Raw genomic sequence first — 21398 nt, forward strand, 5'->3', positions numbered from 1 at the left:
AAGGTCCTGGGTCTGACCCCACTGTGGAAAGATACATTCCTAATATGGAGCCCAGGAACCCTTTATAATGAGGCCCTAGAGAGGGTGAGCAGAGTGGACATCACTTCTTCAGCCAGTGTCATCTCCAGACCCACCAGGACTCTATCCTACCGCTGCCTCCACCATGGGTGACGCGCTGATGGCAGAGTTTGGAAAGGCTGTGATCTATCTCAGGAAGTCTGACAAGGAGCGCCTGGAGGCCCAAACCAGGGCTTTTGACATCAAAACGCAGTGCTTCGTCGTAGACGATAAAGTGGAATATGTCAAGGGCCAGATCCAAAGCAAGGAAGGAGGGAAAGTTGTTGTAAAAAAGGAGGACAACACTACAGTGACAGTTCCAGAATCGGATGTCCATCCACAGAACCCGCCGAAGTATGATAAAATAGAGGACATGGCCATGTTCACCTTCCTCCACGAGCCTGCCGTGCTGTTCAACCTCAAGGAGCGGTACGCTGCCTGGATGATCTACACCTACTCTGGCCTCTTCTGTGTCACTGTCAACCCCTACAAGTGGCTGCCAGTGTATGACTCAGAGGTGGTTGCGGCCTACAGAGGGAAGAAGAGGACCGAAGCTCCTCCTCACATCTTCTCCATCTCAGATAACGCCTACCAGTACATGCTCACTGACCGGGAGAACCAGTCGGTCCTCATCACCGGAGAGTCCGGTGCTGGGAAAACCGTCAACACCAAGCGAGTCATCCAATACTTTGCCAGTATCGCTGCGGTTGGTGGTGCGGTCAAGAAGGATGCCAACAAAGGGACTCTGGAGGATCAAATCATCCAGGCCAACCCTGCGCTAGAGGCCTTCGGTAACGCCAAAACCCTGAGGAATGACAACTCCTCCCGTTTTGGAAAGTTCATCCGGATTCACTTTGGGAACAGCGGCAAGCTTAGCTCTGCAGACATCGAGACCTACCTGCTTGAAAAGTCCAGAGTCACTTTCCAGCTGAAGTCTGAGAGGAACTATCACATATTCTTCCAGATCTTGTCCAATCAAAAGCCGGAGCTGTTGGACATGCTGCTGATTACCAACAACCCCTACGATTACTCATACATCTCCCAAGGAGAGGTAACCGTCGCCTCCATCAATGACTCTGAGGAGCTCATAGGCACTGATAGTGCGTTTGACGTCCTCGGCTTCACCCTGGAAGAAAAGATGGGGGTGTACAAGCTGACTGGTGCCATCATGCACTATGGCAACATGAGGTTCAAGCAGAAGCAGCGCGAGGAGCAGGCAGAGTCAGACGGGACTGAGGCGGCTGATAAATCAGCATACCTCATGGGTCTGAACTCGGCGGATCTCATCAAAGGTCTCTGCCACCCCAGGGTGAAGGTAGGGAATGAATATGTGACCAAAGGTCAAGGGGTGGACCAGGTCTACTACTCACTTGGTGCGCTGGCTAAGTCAGTGTATGAGAAGATGTTTAACTGGATGGTGGTGAGGATTAACCACTCCCTGGAAACCAAGCAGCACCGACAGTACTTCATAGGAGTGCTGGACATTGCAGGTTTTGAGATCTTTGACTTCAACACCTTTGAGCAGCTCTGCATTAATTTCACAAATGAAAAACTGCAGCAGTTTTTCAATCACCACATGTTTGTCCTGGAACAGGAAGAGTACAAGAAGGAAGGCATTGATTGGGAGTTCATTGACTTTGGGATGGATTTGCAGGCCTGCATTGACCTCATTGAGAAGCCCCTGGGTATCATGTCTATTCTGGAGGAAGAGTGCATGTTCCCCAAAGCCAGTGACCAGACGTTTAAGTCTAAGCTTTATGACAATCACCTGGGCAAAAACAAAATGTTTGAGAAGCCTAGACCTGCAAAGGGAAAAGCGGAGGCCCACTTTGCTCTGGTTCACTATGCTGGGACAGTCGACTACAACATTGGCAACTGGCTGGTGAAAAACAAAGATCCTTTGAATGAGACGGTGGTGGGGCTCTTCCAGAAGTCCTCCCTCAAGCTCCTCAGTGTGCTCTTCTCCAGCTCTGCATCCGAAGCTGACAAGGGTGGTAAAGGCGCCAAAAAGAAAGGCTCCTCCTTCCAGACAGTGTCAGCCCTTCACAGAGAAAACCTGAACAAGCTCATGTCCACCCTGAAGACCACACATCCACACTTTGTCCGCTGTCTGATTCCGAATGAGAAGAAAACTCCAGGAATCATGGACAACTGCCTGGTGATGCATCAGCTCCGCTGTAATGGTGTCCTGGAAGGCATCAGGATCTGCAGGAAGGGCTTCCCCAACAGGGTCCTGTACGGGGACTTCAAACAGCGGTACAGAATCTTAAATGCTTCTGCCATTCCAGATGGACAATTCATGGACAACAAAAAGTGTGCAGAGAAGCTGTTGGGGTCGCTGGACATCGACCACACCCAGTACAGGTTTGGCCACACCAAGGTCTTCTTCAAGGCAGGTCTGCTAGGTACATTAGAGGAGATGCGAGATGAGCAACTGTCCCGCATTATCACCAGGATCCAAGCCAACGCCAGGGCCATTTTAATGAGAGCTGAGTTTGTCAAGCTTGTGGAGCGCAGAGATGCTCTGTTGCTGATTCAGTGGAACCTTCGTTCTTTCCTGGGGGTTAAGAACTGGCCTTGGATGAAGCTTTTCTTCAAGATCAAGCCCTTGCTGAAGAGCGCAGAGTCAGAGAAGGAGATGGCCAACATCAAGGATGAATTCAACACGATGAAGCAAGCCTTGGAAAAATCGGAGGCCCGAAGGAAGGAACTAGAGGAGAAAATAGTGACGGTTCTCCAAGAGAAAAATGACCTGACCATGCAGATTCAGTCCGAACAGGATACATTAACAGACGCGGAAGAGCGCTGCGAACAGCTCATCAAGAGCAAGATTCAACAGGAAGCAAAGTTGAAAGAGATGACTGAAAGGATGGAGGATGAAGAAGAGATGAACGCTGATCTCACTGCCAAAAGGCGGAAGCTTGAAGACGAGTGCTCCGAGCTGAAAAAGGACATTGACGACCTTGAGCTGACATTAGCCAAGGTCGAAAAGGAAAAACACGCCACTGAAAACAAGGTGAAGAATCTCACGGAGGAGCTGGCTTCTCAGGATGATAACATCCTGAAGCTTAGCAAGGAGAAGAAAGCCTTACAGGAGGCCCACCAGCAGGCTCTTGACGACCTTCAGAGTGAAGAGGACAAGGCCAACACCCTCACCAAGGCCAAGGTCAAGTTAGAGCAGCAGGTCGATGACCTGGAGGGTTCCCTTGAACAAGAGAAGAAGGTCAGGATGGATCTGGAACGTTCAAAGCGAAAGCTGGAAGGTGACCTGAAACTCAGTCAGGAGAGTTTGATGGACTTGGAGAATGACAAACAGCAACTGGAGGAGAAGCTGAAAAAGAAAGACTTTGAAACGTCGCAGTTGAATGGACGAATAGAAGACGAGCAGGTGGTCAGCGTCCAGCTGCAGAAGAAGCTGAAGGAGAACCAGGCAAGGATTGAGGAGCTTGAGGAGGAGCTCGATGCTGAGCGGGCAGCCCGGGCCAAAGTGGAAAAGCAGCGCTCCGATGTTTCCCGTGAGCTGGAGGACATCAGTGAGCGTCTGGAAGAGGCCGGGGGCGCCACCTCGGCTCAAGTGGAGCTCAACAAGAAGAGAGATGCTGAGTTCCAGAAAGTCCGCAGGGAGTTGGAGGAGTCTACACTTCAACACGAGGCCACTGCTGCAGCACTGAGGAAGAAGCATGCTGACAGCGTTGCTGAACTGGGTGAACAGATTGACAACCTTCAGCGTGTCAAGCAAAAGCTGGAAAAGGAAAAAACTGAACTGAAACTGGAGCTGGATGACATATCATCCAACATGGAGTGTGTGGTCAAAAACAAGTCCAATATTGAGAAGATATGCCGCTCAATGGAGGACAACATGAATGAGTACAAGAGCAAGTATGAGGAGGCTCAGAGGACGATCAATGACTTCACCACCCTGAGAGCCAAACTTCTCACTGAAAACGGGGAACTGGGACGTCAGCTGGAGGAAAAGGAGTGCCTGGTGTCACAGCTCACTAGAGGAAAGCTCTCCTACACCCAGCAGCTGGAAGACCTCCGCAGACAGCTGGAGGAGGAGGTCAAGGCGAAGAACGCCCTTGCCCACGTGGTGCAGTCGGCTCGTCACGACTGTGACCTCCTGAGAGAACAGTTCGAGGAGGAGCAGGAGGCCAAGGCTGAGCTGCAGAGGGCGCTGTCCAAAGCCAACATTGAGGTCTCAACCTGGCGGACCAAATACGAAACAGACGGGATCCAGCGCACAGAGGAGTTAGAAGAGGCCAAGAAGAAGCTGGTCCAGCGTCTTCAGGAGGCGGAGGAAGCCATCGAGGCTGTGAACGCAAAGTGTTCCTCCCTGGAGAAGACCAAACACCGCCTCCAAAATGAAATCGAAGATCTCATGTTGGACCTTGAGCGATCCAACGCAGCGTCCACAGCTCTCGACAAGAAGCAGCGGTCGTTTGACAAAGTGATGGCCGAGTGGAAGCAGAAGTTTGAGGAGTCTCAATGTGAGCTGGAGGCGAGCCAGAAGGAGGCTCGCTCTCTGAGCACAGAGCTCTTCAAACTGAAAAACGCCTACGAGGAGTCTCTGGATCAGCTAGAGACCATGAAGAGAGAGCACAAGATCCTCCAGGAAGAGATCTCTGACCTCACTGACCAGCTCGGCGAGGGCGGGAAAAACACCCATGAGCTGGAGAAACTCCGGAAGCAGCTGGAGCAGGAGAAGACGGAGCTTCAGTCAGCACTGGAGGAGGCAGAGGGCTCTCTGGAGCATGAGGAGGGCAAGATCCTCCGGGCCCAGCTGGAGTATAACCAGGTGAAGGCCGACATGGAACGGAAAGGTTCTGAGAAGGATGAGGAGATGGATCAGGCCAAGAGAAACTACCAACGGATCATCGATTCCCTCCAGTCTTCTCTGGAATCTGAGACAAGGAGCCGCAACGAGGCGCTCCGCGTCAAGAAGAAGATGGAGGGCGACCTCAATGAAATGGAGGTCCAGCTGAGCAAAGCCAACCGACAGGCGGCCGATGCACAGAAGCAGCTCAAAGTCATCCAAGCATACCTGAAAGATACCCAGATACATCTGGACGACGCAACCCATGGGAACGATGATCTCCGAGAAAACATCGCTCTGGTGGAACGGCGGAATAATCTGATCCAGGCAGAGCTGGAGGAGCTGAGGTCAGCTCTGGAGCAGACGGAACGAGGCAGGAAGCTGGCGGAGCACGAGCTGACCGAGGCCACAGAGCGCATGCAGCTGCTTCACTCACAGAACACCAGCCTCATCAACCAGAAGAAGAAGCACGAGGCAGATGTTCTCCACCTGCAGTCTGAGGTGGAGGACGCCATACAGGAGAACCGCAACGCCGAAGAGAAGGCGAAGAAGGCCATCACCGACGCTGCCATGATGGCAGAGGAGCTGAAGAAAGAGCAGGACACCAGCGCCCACCTGGAGCGCATGAAAAAGAACATGGAGCAGACAATCAAGGACCTGCAGCACCGCCTGGACGAAGCCGAGCAGGTCGCCATGAAAGGCGGGAAGAAGCAGCTTCAGAAGCTGGAGGGACGCATCAAGGAGCTGGAGAACGAGCTGGAGACGGAGCAGAAGAGAGGCATGGAGGCCGTCAAAGGGGTGCGCAAGTACGAGCGCCGCATCAAGGAGCTCACATACCAGACGGAGGAGGACCGCAAGAACCTGGCCCGCGTGCAGGACCTGGTGGACAAGCTGCAGCTCAAGGTCAAGTCCTACAAACGCTGTGCGGAGGAGGCCGAGGAGGCGTCCAACGTCAACATCGCCAAGCTCCGCAAACTACAGCATGAGCTGGAGGAGGCGGAGGAGCGGGGGGACATCGCTGAGTCTCAGGTGAACAAGCTGCGGGCAAAGACCAGGGACGGCTCCTCAAAGAAGGGTCTCGACGAGTAACACGCCCACCGGTGGTGAGTCACCACACAAACACAACCGACACCTGTTAATCGGTGACAGTCCAGACACACGACACGCAACTGTTACTAGGCAACAGTCAAGGAACACAACACATATGTTATGTTAGGTAAGAATCATCATAAGTAACTGCAGATAACCTTTCCAACCTTGGTTCATAGCCATTCTGGCAAATATATAATAATATTGACTTATTACAACTAATTTTCCTCTGCTGTCCCTGGAAAGCTTGGTGTTTAAACATCATACAGATCATCACATGCTGGAAAACTCTGCTGAAGACAATTGTTCTAAAACATGACATGATGCTTTGCTTCCTGTACAGATACTCTGCTCCGTTTGGTGGACATTGACCCACGTGATGTGTCTGTTGCCATGGGGCAACAGACACACAGCTAGCAGCATGCCTTGCGCTGGATTTGCCTAACCAGGGCTAAAGTATTCAAATTACAAATTGCCCTTTGATGCTTCAGAATGATACTTTACCAGAAACAAAATATATCTAAACCTGAAGTTTATTTTCTCCATAGTTTAGGCCTGGTTGTAAACATTGAATGCCTTTTATATCACATGTTAGTCCTATATTTTGCTATTAAGTGTTTCGTTTTATTGATATTACACACTCTATCACCCCTACAGGTAGTGTGTGGTTTTGGTATTACCTGTAATTGGACTCACCTGGTCACAGTTTAGCAAAGTTTGACCGAGGGAGAGTTGGTGAGCTAGGAAGCAAGGTTTCCTATTGACCGCAAAACTCAAAGAACGAAACTGCAAACTGAAAGTAATAGCAATATAAAACACAATTGTTCTTGGTTAATAGTTAATAGTTAGAATTGGAAAGCTCGGCCATTGATACCAGTTTAAGCTATTATATTTTAGAATAAATTATTTGTCCATATCCCTGCAGTAAAAATCAATGAACACAGCTGGTTATTAATTGATGGGTAGAAAGAAATTCAATAATTTGAAACTATTTCTAAAGAAACTGTCTATTGTGCATGGCTTATTCAATCATGGCAATCATTCAATCATCAATGTATTGTGCTCCTGACAGAAAAATAAAACCATTACATTAGGCCTAATTAAAAACAATCTATCCATTTATATTGATAAATGTGCTTCAGTTTGTCAGAATAATACAAAATGTATATCTAACGTATGAAATTTAAACTTTAATTCATGTTTTGTTTCAGTTATCTTTCCAGAGGCTTATTCAGAATCAACACTGTATTTGTGGGCTTAACTCAATGCTGAGTCAAGTGCCAATGGAGTCAATTAGTATCCATTACATTTATTTTATGTTTGCTTAATTTGTGACCTAGAAGTTAAATGAATAGCAACTGAATAGTGTAATGAACCTTACTATTAGACGACAGGGGGCCAGTAAATTACCCCTTTTTTTGAAAATAAACCGACTGAAGTATTCAGTCGTATTGAAGATGTCATTAAGGATCCGGTAGGGTGAGGACATCTTCCTCAAGGATCCTACAGGTACGCTGCATACATGTGTGTCAAAACCAGTAACTTTCGACTGGGAGTCGAACCTCAGACTTGGGTGTTAACCCCCCAATGAAGTACCTTGAACTCTGACCCCCCCCTCTCATGAGTGGGGTCAGAGGTTATGAAGAAGATGACTGCAGAAGAATGAAAAACACGTGGAACAAGTTTACTTGGTTTTATTAAGCTGATTTAAAAAATAACTTTAAAAGACATTTGGATCAAATCAGTCATAAGTTAGGATTTCTGATGTAGAGAACTAAGGGTAACAGTATGTATTTAAGCTAGATATAAATGGACAACGGTACTGCAGGACTCTGTACCCGTAGGCTATTCTGCCCCTCTATACATGGCTGTATACTTAGTACCCACTGGAGGTTAAGTATAATATTTATATTATTGGGGGAGTTAAGCATTATGCCATTCAGTACAGTAGATGTGACTGTTGACTTTTGCATTGAGCGTTCACACGTGGGAGAATGTAAACGGTTAATTAATCAGATCAATCATAGTTTGCATGTATTACGAAGGATTAAGATACTTTAAAATGACGTCCTGAAAACTTGTCCGCATCTCTAGATGCCTTCACAGATGCTGCCTTTCCTACTCTTTTATTTTGATTGGTCAGAGTTTCCATGAAAGAAGCACTATGTAAGACAGTTTCTTACAATTAGTCCTGTATGTTTGGTATTGAATGTGGGATACAAACACAACCTAGCAAAAAACAAAACATATAAACACAAAACCTAATAATACCTAAACACACGCCAACAAATCCCAAGTACACAAACACACACACACACACACAACCCTCATCTTAGGCCAAACTAGCGTAAATAAGGAGATACCTTTACGCCGTTGAGCATAAGTAAAGGAGCCGATCATCACGCCATTGTTTAATACTTAAAATAAGATTTCAGATTCAGTATGAGCTTACACAGCATACTAGCTGCTGTATGCCAAGTGATGAAATCAACATCCAGCATGCTAGATGTTAGGTCATGACTTCAACACCCAGTAGACTAGATGCTTGATTCTACGTCATGGTAAAATACTAGGCAGCTAAATGCTTGGTGCAGTACCATGAACTATCAGCCATCTTAGGTGCCAAGCCATGGCATGCTTTGATGCCAATTTATAAAGCTAAAGCCAATACACATCAGAGGAAATGTATGACCGCATCATCACCCGAAATTCAGAAATTCTCTCAAGTTGGACTCAGTAAAAAGGATTGGGGAAGGATTAAGCGTAAAGCTAAAACACATTAAAGCCCGAGGCACCACTAATGTAGATCCTGTAAAAGTGCAGTTTTACATCTTTTTTGGTGTTTTAAGTGCATACATTTGTTGTCACATTTATGGCTTTGTATCTAGCAGCAGGGGGCTGCCCGTCACCGAGGGCCCCCCCGCTAGAGCCTCTTGGTGTGCTTGGAGTTGTAGTGGCCCCTCATATCCTTGCGCAGGCGGAACTTCTCGCCGCACACGCCGCAGATGTACAGGTGGACGTCCATGTGGCTCTCCAGCTGCTCCGTGCTCGGGAACACCTGGAAGCACACCTGGCAGATGGTCTCGCCGGCCGCCAGGTGGGAGATCATGTGGCGGACGTGGTCGTGCTTGAGGAAGGTGCCCCGCTCGCACACGGGGCACACGTAGCGCGCCATGCCCTTGTGCATGTCGGTGTGCAGCCGCAGCTGCCGCTCCCGCAGGAACTGCTTGCCGCAGGTCTGGCAGCTGAACTGCTTCTCGCGCGTGTGCACCGTGTAGTGCTCCCGCAGGTGGCAGCGCTGGTAGAAGCCTTTCCCGCAGAGGGTGCAGAAGTGTTTGCGGCGGTGGTCCGGCTCGCCGCCGTCCTCCGAGGGCGCGGGCCGCAGCAGCTGCTGCTCGTGGCAGGCCAGTGCGTGCTGAAAGGCCCGGGCCTCGCTCTGGAACACCAGGCCGCAGTGCAGGCAGGCCAGGTCGGCCGGGTCCTGCAGGCCCTCCTCAAGCCCCGGCGCCTCCTCCTCGTCCTCCATCCCCTGCGCCTCCTCCTCCTCCATCAGGGAGGAGTCGTCCTCGCCGTGGGAGTCCGACTCCGCCTCCTGCGACTCGCCGCAGCGCTCGGCGTGCTCCTGCAGCTGCCGGCCCTTGATGAGCACTTGGCCGCAGCGGCCGCAGGCGCAGATGTGCCCCATGTGGTTGGAGAGGTAGTGGCCCGAGCGGTCGTCCTCCGTCAGCTCCACGCCGCACAGCTCGCAGGGCGCCGACTCCTCCTCCTCCGGCTGCTTCTCCTCCTTCACCTTGCGCAGTTTTGAGGGGATCCCAGAGTCGTCAATGCTGGACATGTGACCTTCGAAGGGCCCCTGAGGAGCGTCCTCCATGCGGGAGAAGCCCGGCTCGGTGTGCTCCTGATCCGGTTCCTCCTTCTCCTTTACTATCGAGTCTTGGACCCTGGAGTCGCTGGCCCTGCCGGCGGGGTCGGAGGCCTGCGGCTGCCCCACTCGGACCACCTCTATCTCGGAGTACGGGGGGTCCTCCGGCTCGGTCTTGATGGAGACGGTCTTGGCGGTGGCGGGTTCGCCGCGGTCGGTACCGGCGGCCACCGATCGGTTCATGGCGTCCGCCGGGTCCTCGGGCCACTCCTCCTTGCAGACCACCCGGTGCTCGTCCAGGCCCTCGGACGCCGAGCTCTCCGCCTTGCTGGAGTCGTTGTCCGCCTCGGCGGCGGCCCGGGGCGTCGGGAAGGCCTTCCGGTTGGTGCACGTCAGGATGTGCTCGATCAGCAGCTTCTCGCAGCTGAACACGAAGCCGCAGTCGTCGCAGGTGTAGGTGCGGCCGAACCGCGGGCGCTCTTTCATGCTGGCGCTCCGGCCCACACCGCCCGACCTCTTCCTGAGGTCGCACGGCTGCTCCACCAGGCCGTCCAGGACCACGAGGGGCGGGGCCATGACCAGAGGCGTGCCGGCGACCACCACCACCTCCTCTGCCGGTGGCGGCAGCGGCAACGCCGCCGCCCGGATCACAGGGGCGGAAGGCGCCACTTGACGGGTCGCGACACTGGCGACGGCCATCTTGGGCCGGTCCGCCTCGGCGGCGGGCCTCTGCTGCTCGTACATACGCACGCCAAACATCATCTTCCCCGCGACCGGCGCGGCGGAGGAGGAGCTGGACGAGGAGGAGGAGGAGGAGGCGGAGGAAGAGGGCGTCAGGTTGGAGCTCCGGATGTCCCGTAGGTCGTCCAGCGAGTCAGGGATGTAGTACATCTGCAGGTAGGCCATGGACGCCTTCAGCTCCTCGAACTCGTAGCTGCCAACCACGATCCTGCCCAGGTACATCAGCTGCAGGATGAGGTCGAAGCACTCGGCGCTGATCTGCATGTTGCTCAGGTCCAGGCGCCCGGCCGCCTGCTGGTCCCTGATGAACATCATCCGGAAGTAGGAGCTACAGGCCGCCAGCACCGCCTTGTGAGCCCTGAAGTAGATGTCTCCGATGGAGATGCAGCAGTCGCACAGGAAGCCCCACTCCCGCTGGTTGTTGAGCTGCTGGAGCACATGATCGCTGTGGCTTGGCCTGGCCATCACCCCTGGGGAGCAGAGCAGCAAGGTTAACAACACAAGCCATTAGCACCACGGGCTCCACTCTGACATCAAATGCAACGCTCGACAATACCCCGTGAATAATTGAGCCAGGGTCTGGAAGGCCTAGCTGCAAATATTTGGTGTCTCATTCTGTTTATTAAATTAAGATTTGCTGAGATTGCGAGGGTTTATGTTACGTTCACAGTATGACCGCTCACGAATAAGATGGCAATTAACCGATTCATGCAACCTTTTTCTAAACAAACTAAAAAAAATGACAACCTAACCCCAACTGTGATGTTCAGACACGCTATTGGAAGCAGTGCTAACAATACGATTTTTTTATTTTTTAATCTGTTTGAATTCCAGCTAAAACAGTAGATTCACTGGCTCTTTAAGTTGACAAGCTAAACTTATCCACTGCATAATGACTACTAAATAACAGGCTTCCTAAAGTGAGTGTGCTCTCCACGGTGGAGCTAGCAGTTTAAGTCATGACCCTTCATGTCCCACCCTAGGTCATGACCCGCCCTACGTCTCATTGGCTAGTACTAGGGTTGTCACAAGAACCGATACTTTGGTAACAATTCGATGCCAACACGAAAAAAATAATTCCATACTTTTTTTTTTCTGGTAACGTCAGAACCGAATAAGCAACTTTTCACTCGGCGAGCCATGTCGATTCTTGGCGGAACTGAAGGGGGCAGTATACGCGTGTGAGCAGCACAGAGCAGAAAACCTGCCGTCTTCGAAAAAAATGGGTCGCGTATCGAAATATTTTGCATTCGAGGCGGATGAATCCGGAGCAATTCTAGACTCAAACAAGCCGACATGCAAAACAGTGCCTCAGAAGTTTTCAAACGAAAGGAGGAAGCACGTCAAACCTGGCCAAAGACCTCAAGACTAGCACCCCGAATTGTTTAGAGAATTCAAGGTGAGTGAGTTTCCGTTCACTATCACTGTTCTGTCACGTTATACGTTAACCCGAATATGCCTATGTTCCGTTCCGTCATTTGGGCATGAGTCAGCTGGGGCGCAGGCTTATACTCTCTCGCTCAGTCGCTCCCTCACGTAGATGTTTAACATAATGTAACGATACGGTCTGCCTCATTATACGTAAGGTGACATGATGAGATACTGTCTGACAGTCTCTTACCTTATGTTATTTAAACTAAAAGTTGTTTTTTCCTTTACAGTACCAGTGTGAGCTAGACCAGGAGAAGCAGGAAGAAAGTCACACACTCAGCTCTGATTTTGCAAGTATCTGTGCATTGCTGCATCAAGTTGTGCTTCTGAGAGTTTCTTTCAAAAAACCTGGAACTGACAAAGAAGTTAAAAAATCCTTAAGTTATGCCTGTTGGAACCTGGTATTAGAGGTTTTAGTTATTTGAGATCAGGCTCCACACCACTGTTGTTTTTTTATTTATTTTCATATTTATAAGAACAATATTGTTTGTTTTATATAATTGAAGGCTCCACGCCACTGCTGTTCTTTTTTGAATGTCAAATAGTTGACTATTGTTGTTATTTATGCCCATAATTATAAGCACAGTATTGTTTGTTTTTATACTGGATGCCTATAGGCCACTGCTGTTCTTTTTTTAATGTATAGTTACCTGTTGGCAGCTGGTACTGCCAGAGCCGGCGCTGGCGCTGGCCTTTTCGGCGCCCTAGGCGACTCGAAATCAACTTGCGCCCTGGACAGGTCTTCCGAGCGGGGGGGGTTGCATTGTCCTGCGTACTACGGTGACGGTTTCGGGGCGCCCTGGCGATTGCTCTCCTTCTCCGTTTGTTTCGTGTATTTTAATTGACTAATTAAGGCCCCAACGCATTTGACGCCCTAGGCGGTCGCCTATGCCGAGCGCCGGCCCTGGGTACTGCAATTTAAATTCTGTGCAAAATGATGTTGACGCACAGTGGTGTTAAATACTTGACATTTTGAAGCAGTTTTCAATAAATTAGTAAATTTAAAAGTACATGGGTCATGTTGTTTTTTTAAAAAATAAATCGTGGTATCGAATTAGTATCGAAATTCACAGGTATTGGTAACGACTACTGAAATTCTGGTATCGTGAAAACCCTAGCTAGTACTCGTTGATAAATTGGATTAGTTGAGACTAATCCAACCCCCTCAATATTTTTTTTTGCAGATCTACACAATTCAGGTTGATAGCCTATTTTAGTTTAAAAAAAACTTCAGGTGATGAGTTATCAGGGCCTTATATATGGTTATCTTAAAGGTGCACTCCTGGATCATTTCTGAGCATCAAGGCATCTCTTTCCAGATTGGTTCCAGGAATCCATCTTGCCTGACAATCACAGGTGTGAATGCAGTTCAATGGTGGAGTAACGTAGGGATGGAGCAGAGAGGGAGGGTTTTTTGGGTTCAGTTTAATAATCTTGCTCTCCTTACAACTCCTCAAACGTACCTACCGCAGCTTTAAAAGGTAGGGTAGACATAAGAATGTGACATATGTGGATATTCCTTTTACACCCCAATAGCAATCAATAAATGAAATGCTCTAACATTTATTTATTTGTATGTAATCTGTGGCTGATGAGCTGATGGCCCTTAAAAACTTGAGGACAATTAACTGGATCATTGTGACAGGCTCATAGTGTAGCATTTCTACAAGGATAAACAATACAAAACAAATAATGAACTGAAAAAAGCCTACTATACTTCTAGGCCCTGGACTACAATACTCTACAAGTCTGCTTTTCTTTTGACAACATTATTACCATCTATAGTTTCTGGACTAAAACGACTAGATTTGATACCATGGATTATGTAAAAAAAAAAATATATAGGAGCATGAGCATTTATTAAAATTAAATGCATATATTGAACTTTGTAGTTCTCCACTAACGTTCGGAATCCATCAGCAAGGATGGATCTCCATCAGCACTGCTTTATTTATATATTATATAATTTAAGCAATCATCACAGCCCACATCCTCTTTGTGATGGGAAACGGAATCTCAGAATGTTCACATCAACCCAACATGTCATTGTCTGTCCTTGTTTATGTTGATAGTATAGTTACAGGTTTAGCCTGCTGTTCTGTGAACCATATCATTTATGAACGCCATAAAACCAATCCTATATTCCAGCAAACGACATGTTTACAATCAGTTGCTTTATTTTAAGATTATTTGAAGACTATCCTTATGTAAATATGAATGTTAGCTGACTGTATCGGGACAAACTTCCTAGCCCGCCCACACGCACTGCCATTGGCCAGACGGAGCTGCGGTCATGCGGGAATGCAACGCCCGTCCATCAATCACCGCACACAACAAGGTACACCACTAGATACAATCGGTGCGTTCGCATGAGAGATACACGGGGCTGGACGTCGAGGAATTATTGCTCAACACTTGGAACTGAAAAGCAAAATGGAGATGGCTCCTCCACCACGGAGGTGTTGACGGAGCCCTCACGCAAGCACGCACGCACTCGCTGCTTCCCGCATTCAAGGCTCGAGAGAGAAAAAAAGCCACAGCAGTAGCAAACGCACGAATATATACCCCAAAAACGCTGTCCATCGACACTCACCGAGAATACCAGAGGCCAACAGAACACCGTTTGCTGTCAAATCAAAATTCGGCGTCCGAAGGTTGAGGGTCAGACGTTTTTAATCCACGCAGAAAGTTGTGAAAACGCTCGTCGCGAGGGCGAAGCCCCTTTCTGCAGCAGCACGGATGAAAGCACTTCCGCACAGTCTCTCTGCGCGCTCCCCGCACGAGGCTGCCCTCCCCGGATCCTGTCCCGGCCACGCAAATCCACGCAAAACCACTTCCACCTCTCACGCACTTGAAGCCATTGACGTATAGGTCTACCAGGTCTACCGACCTTACCGAGCTCCCTATTAGTGCCAATTTAATATATATATTTCTACTTGATTTGAGGTACATAGATATTCATGTATATTTATACATCAAGATGAAACAAGAATGTCCCGTTGTAATATCTGTGGCATTTAAGTCGAAATGGCCGTTTGGTTTCTGCGAATGAAAGTATAAAGTGCATGCATGTGAACTCCTAGGAGAGAGCTGATTGGGTCAGGTATTTGTATTTCTAAAGTGTCTGGACGGAGCAAGGCAACAACAAAGCTGAGTTGGGCCTACATCAGTTTATTTATAGTTATACACACACACACACACACACACACACACACACACACACACACACACACACACACACACCTCCCGAATCTATGCAAAGCAGGGCTTAATTGACAAGGGAAATATTGACATTGCCAACGCACGTCTGTGTGGCACACGCAAGCGCACACGCACACACACACACACACACACACACACACACACACACACACACACACACAAGCCCTACAAGTATTTATTATACTACTGCACGTCCGTACTGTAGTATAGTCACGTGACCATGTAGCCGATCTCGGAGCAAGACTCGCGAGATCCTGCGAGAGTATCTGCAGCAACAAATAGACTGCTAAATATAAAGATTTATTTGGACTATCGGTGGGAAGACGCGGCTTTATGAAGATTAATAACCATGCTTTCTGCAATGGTGTCGTAATCCGTGGCTCGTGTGTCTAGAATAGGTGTTTTCCAGGATGCTGTTCAGACATGCATCTCGCCTCATTCAGATGGAACAATTTATTCCTTCGGAACCCAACACTTGAGCCCCGGAGGACACAGACGGAGAAATCGATTATTTGGACGCGCATGTTGGCGCAGTAAGGTCTCGTCTGTTAGAAACGGTTCGTCTTCCGTCACCGCGTCCGGCGTCTGTTAAATGTGGCCGGTGTCCTTCGCTGCTCCCGCATGCTTTGTTGGCATCTTGTCTTCTTCCTATACCATCTTATATCTCTCACTATGTACCAGAGCGGTTATTGTTGTCTTCATGGCTCTTTTATTTTGGGCCGCGACAATGCAATAAAAAAAAGTGTAAACCAACCAGCATCTGGACTGTGATGGTGCACGTAACGCTCATCTGTTTGCAGATGAGTGGCGACAGTATGTCTACACTAACGGACCCTGTCTGAATAATGTAGTGTTGAAACCGAGCTGAGTATTTCGTTGAAGGTAGTGAACGTGGCATGCTGTGTGCGTGTGTGTGTGTGGCAAGTGGAGTTAGTGTGCGTGTGTGTGTGCGTTCAAGCGTGTGTGTGTGTATGGAGGTAGACTCCAAATAGCTTTTGTACATGCGTGCATGTGTATGCATCATGTCTGTGTGTGCAACATCCATGTGTATGTGTGTTTGGTTGTGTCTGGGTGTTTTTGTGTCCAGCAGGTGGAGTCTAAACAGTCTGTGTGTGTGTGTGTGTGTGCGTGCGTGTCCACCAGGTGCACCATGGACGTGTCCAACCACAGCTTCTTCCTGCTGCAGCAGCTGAACGTGCAGCGGGAGTTCGGCTTCCTGTGTGACTGCACGGTTGCCATCGGTAACGTGTTCTTCAAGGCCCACCGAGCCGTGCTGGCGTCCTTCTCCAACTACTTCAAGATGATCTTCATACACCAGTCCAGGTCCCGACCCGAACTCACCTGATCCCACAGAACCCATTAAAAACTGTTTACTAAAATGGGTTTACTGGAACCGCTTTAGTGCCAGTTTAGCACCATATTGTTTAAAGGACAACCAAACCCAGCCACCACTTGTAGATTGGTTTGCATTAGATGGCTCCCCCTATAGGTTAAACACATGCTATTGCATGCTTGAGCTCTGATTGGCTGATGTAGTCACCTGCTGATGACGCATTGAAACAAGACACCTGTCCTCAGCTTATTGAACCAGAAATGAAGGGCCCTTTATTATTTATGACCCAAACCCTGAGAGCCTTTATTTTAAAGGTGGGGCTCCCGGGGATTTGGTTGTCCTTCAAACAGTCAGTGTGTACCGTGTACGTGTTTATTTCCCATGAGCCCAGTGCAGCTCCTTTGACCCCCGAACGGCCTCTTGTGTGTTGCAGCGAGTGCATCAAGATCCAGCCCAGCGACATCCAGCCCGACGTGTTCAGCTACCTGCTGCACATCATGTACACGGGGCTGTGCCCCAAGCAGACGGTGGACCGGGCGCGCCTCCACCACGGCATCAAGTTCCTCCACGCCTACCAGCTCTGCCTCAAGGCCGGCGAGGGCGTGGCCGAGGGCGAGGGCGAGGCCGGCGACGCCCTGCGCATGTCCAACCTCTACGGCATCCAGATCTCCTCCCAGCTGGGCGGGAAAGACGGCGCCGCGGGGCCCAAGGCCGGGGGAGCCGCCGGCGCCGGCGGAGGAGGGTCCAGAGGTGGGGTGGGCGGGGGTCCGGCCGGGCTGTCCCTGGCGGCGGAGGGGGTGCCCACCTCCTCCTCCTCGCTCCACCAGACCTCCTCCAGCACCGGCGCGCCCCACGCCGTGTCCTCGGTGGCGTCCGGCGGGGACGACTCGGACATCATGACCCACATCAAGCAGGAGGAGGCGCAGGAGGAGGAGGAGGAGGAGGCGCGGGGCCTCCTGATGAAGGCCAGCCCGCTGGAGCTGCTGTGCCCGCGGTGCGGGGAGCACTGCTCGTCCCCGGGGGGCCTGCGGGACCACCTGTTCAGGGCCTGCAGCCTGGCGGGGGCGGGGCCGGAGGAGGGGCTCCTGGAGGAAGAGAGCAGGGGCTCCCAGGGGCCGCTGGACGCGGGGTGCCTGGAGGAGGCGCTGAGGCAGAGCCAGGCGTTGGCCAATCAGCTGGCGGCAGAGCTGCGACGGAGCAGAGGAGGTGGAGGCGGAGGAGGAGGAGGAGGAGGAGGCGGTAGCAGCCCTCCACCCTCGCTGCCCCCTTCCTCCTCCTCCTCCTCCTCCGCCGCCCTCATGATACAGTCCAGGAAGCGTAAGATGGCGTGCGCCGTGTGCAGCGTGCGCTTCTCCCACAAGAGCGCGCTGCAGGAGCACATGTACACGCACACGGGCAAGCCCTCGCGCCTGCACCGCTACAACCGCCTCTGCAACCAGATCCTGCAGGCGGCCGGCCACATCTGCCACGCCCCTGACGGAGGGCCGGGAGGGGGAGTGGGCGGGGCTTCGGATGGGGGGGTGGCCGCGGTGATGTCAGAGGACGTGACTCGAGACGTCCAGGACAACGGGAGTTCGTGCTACTCGCTGGACTCCGAAGTCTCCCAGGAGAGTGTGGACGTGGTGCCGGTGGTATGACACCGGGCACTACCGCCCCCTACTGGTCGTTTGTCAGACGCTTTCACCGCGAAGGATCAATCACAAGAACAATCACACGATACAATCAATACTGGAGAAGCTACAAAGAACAGTTATAGTGCTGCATTACCTAGTTGTAAAACAACGACTGAAGAGTGCAGGAAAGCTATAGGAACAAAAAATACACAAACAAAAGTAAATATTTAATTTTACTTGCCCAAAGGTACTGGGTTTGATTCCCCAAATATCCTTGAGCTAGTTGATCCCAACGACATACGACATACCGACATGTCTTTAGTGACCATTATCTGAATTCACTAGAATTCCTTTTGGATGAACGTGTCGGGTAAGTGACTAACTGGTGAATAGTAGCACTACTGCCCCCTGCTGGAGACGGGACGCACAGCAGCTTTTGTGCCAGCTGATGATTGGTTTGTTGGAAAACGAATACGTATTGGATATACCTGTGTTGTTACTGAACAGTTAACAGTCTCTCTGATTGGCTGAAGTGTCAGTTTGTATTGTTCTTATATGTTCACCAGCATTGATCTTTGTCTGTTTTTTAGGAATGTGAAATTATTATGTGTAAAAAAAACATTATGGTCTTCTGCCAATAGTTTGAAACCTGAATAAATATGACCAGGAACGACTGTAGGCCAATATTGGATTGTTTTTTTATATATATTTGTTTTTTAATTTAGTCCTGCTTTATTAAAAAAATTTAATCATAAAGCAACAAAATAATGACAAGAATTCAAGAACCTTTCCTAAGCCCCGTTAGACTAGAAGTGTGCCTAAAGTTGAGACTTAAGTAATTTTCTAAGGATGAAAGTTAACCCTAAACCTGCTGCAATCTTGGATCCGAATCAGTTGAGTCTAGAACCAGACAATCAGTGTAAATACCCTTCTCGAGGTCCAAACCTCTCAATCTCTGTACACAATGAGCTGACTAATGAGTTTATTCCTACCTTTAATTTATTTCATCTCTATGGTCACACCTCACATTGCTCGTGGCTCAATGACAACATTATGTGGAATCCGATTGAATGTTCTCGTAACTTTACTGTGTTAGATTCACATCCTCATCAGGATGTTTGAATATGTGTCATGTGTGATTTTTGGGATAATATTGTGAGTGCGATGTTAGTTAAAGAGATTTGAGTTTCCTTCCTTGTTTGTCTATTTTTTGTCACACAGAACTTTTTGTAAATAAATGTCATTTTTTTCTACAAAAAAGCTTCAGCCTCTTGATTTGATGAAAAAACGAAGGGTTGCTGTCACCAGTTCAGGTACATTGCAATTACAAGCTCTGGCCACCAGATCTCTTCAGAGATGTGTTTCACGATCTGCACACTTACCTTCGATTACAACACCAGTCGTCTTCACTGGTACTCTTGCCAAATAGCCTTCACCTATACCCGGGTTTTCCTGCCCTGACACCTGTCCAAGATACACCTGAGTTTGCCTGTACAAGACACACCGGAACCTGCTATGACAACCTCAGATACACAAATAGGGACAGGTAGCCAGGTGTCTAAAAACAACCTGTCTATGGCAGCTGAGTACTGACACACTGGAATACAACTCAACTTAAAAGAATGACTGCTGCTCACACTTTATTACTGCTTCTATGAATTATAAAGGCACATTATATACTTTTTTTTAATGTATTTTTATATTTTTCAAATTTAAATAAAATATATTGTTAATACCGGTAGACTGGTAAAATGCTGCTGCTTCCTAGTGGTTAGTTTACCCTAAAAAGATATTGATACTCAGTGCAGCTTCCTGATACTCAGTGGTTCAGCTTATTAACTGCGAGGAAGGATTGTTATTGCAAAAGTTTTCCTTTTGTTTGAATTGTTTTGTTCGGTTTGGTTGAGTTAAACTGCCCTTTTCTACAAACTACAGAAATATTTTTTTGTTTACTTCGTTTTTTCTTGTTTGTTGGCTTGTTTGATTTGATTGATGCGAGTGGGTGAGCGTCTAAGAGCAATCATTCAACTAAAAGACAGGACTACAGAAGACCTTGTTGCTTGAGCAACAGGGTCACTGACAGACGAAAAACATGGAGGAAACTTGGCTTGTGTTTTTGCATTCCACTGTGGCTTATTACACACACACACACACACACACACACACACACACACACACACACACACACTAACAAACACAGACACACAGACACACACACACAGCAGTGTGTGTCTCTGAAACCAGGTGTATGGGCATGGCTAATCTAACAAGCAATGCTGACGAAGGAGTTGTATTTTTAAAATCACAGGCCATCTTATTGCTATGGTTACACAGCATCCAAGTTGTCTCATTTTCACATGTTTAGAAATAATCCAAAGACCAAAAATGACAAAATATGAAGAAGCATCTATAACTTCCAACTTCTAAATTCAAATCAATTTCTCTATCATCCCTCCATCATCTGTCTCTCCTCTATCATCTCTCCATCATTCTGTATCCCCTCTATTATCCCTCCATCATTCTGTCTCCCCACTATCATCCCTCCATCGTTCTGTCTCCCCACTATCATCCCTCCATCATTCTGTCTCTCTTCTATTATCCCACCATCCTTCACTTGCCTATCATTCGTCCTCATTCTGTCTTTTTCTCCCCTTCGTCATTAAGTCTTTCAATATAATACAACACATTGGAGAGCTGCCCTTTAATTCAAATGTCAGAAATTATTAACATTTTAGAATAATAGACAAAACTTATATTTATAATTTCTCATTAAAATAAAGATCACATTTTGATTAAGGCAAGATCTGTAAGAAGGTTTACACTCTACTGTTTTCAAGAACAAATGTATTTTATACAACATGCTGCTACAGTCTGAATGGAAAATTATAAAAACATGGGCATTGGAACCATTCAAAATAGTTGTGAAATATATATATATATATATATATATATTTGTACCAATTGCATAACAGTGTCTGAACAAAAGCTCTGGTTCAAATGTGGCATTTCGTGAAATGACCTATAACTATATGATATGTCTGTCACTTAGCAGAGCGGTGCTACACTAGCTGGTGATGTTGTTCTAGAATGCTAGTTAGCGCAGCCAGTAGCATTTAAAGGTTTGTATTTCAAGACAGGACAAAATAGAAATGCTTCCTACACACTTGGATTCAAATAGCAGCAGCGTCATTTTGCATGTGAAAAATCGTTTTCTCTTGTAATCAGTGTTAAGTGTTC

The 21398-nt window shown here is 48.6% G+C and overlaps 3 protein-coding genes across 3 annotated transcripts; 2 read left to right on the forward strand and 1 right to left on the reverse strand.

The window, feature by feature from the left end:
* Positions 1-163: 163 nt before the first annotated feature.
* On the forward strand, positions 164-5959 carry myh6 (myosin, heavy chain 6, cardiac muscle, alpha; the record flags this gene model as incomplete). Its single annotated transcript, XM_079753205.1, has 1 exon — positions 164-5959. The coding sequence occupies one exon, from the start codon at positions 164-166 to the stop codon at positions 5957-5959; it is 5796 nt and encodes a 1931-aa protein (XP_079609331.1).
* A 1694-nt stretch (positions 5960-7653) lies between these two features.
* zbtb1 (zinc finger and BTB domain containing 1) lies at positions 7654-14776 on the reverse strand. Its single transcript, XM_079754009.1, has 2 exons — positions 14587-14776; positions 7654-11032 (listed from the first exon to the last, which is right to left on the reverse strand). The coding sequence occupies exon 2, from the start codon at positions 11025-11027 to the stop codon at positions 8883-8885; it is 2145 nt and encodes a 714-aa protein (XP_079610135.1). The 5' UTR covers positions 11028-11032; positions 14587-14776; the 3' UTR covers positions 7654-8882.
* Positions 14777-15524: 748 nt separating this feature from the next.
* On the forward strand, positions 15525-18185 carry zbtb25 (zinc finger and BTB domain containing 25; the record flags this gene model as incomplete). Its single annotated transcript, XM_079753199.1, has 3 exons — positions 15525-15772; positions 16359-16538; positions 16982-18185. The coding sequence occupies exons 2-3, from the start codon at positions 16366-16368 to the stop codon at positions 18183-18185; spliced, it is 1377 nt and encodes a 458-aa protein (XP_079609325.1). The 5' UTR covers positions 15525-15772; positions 16359-16365.
* Positions 18186-21398: the final 3213 nt, after the last annotated feature.

Source organism: Pollachius pollachius (genome assembly GCF_949987615.1).
Source record: "Pollachius pollachius genome assembly, chromosome: 16".
Taxonomy (NCBI): Eukaryota; Metazoa; Chordata; class Actinopteri; order Gadiformes; family Gadidae; genus Pollachius; species Pollachius pollachius.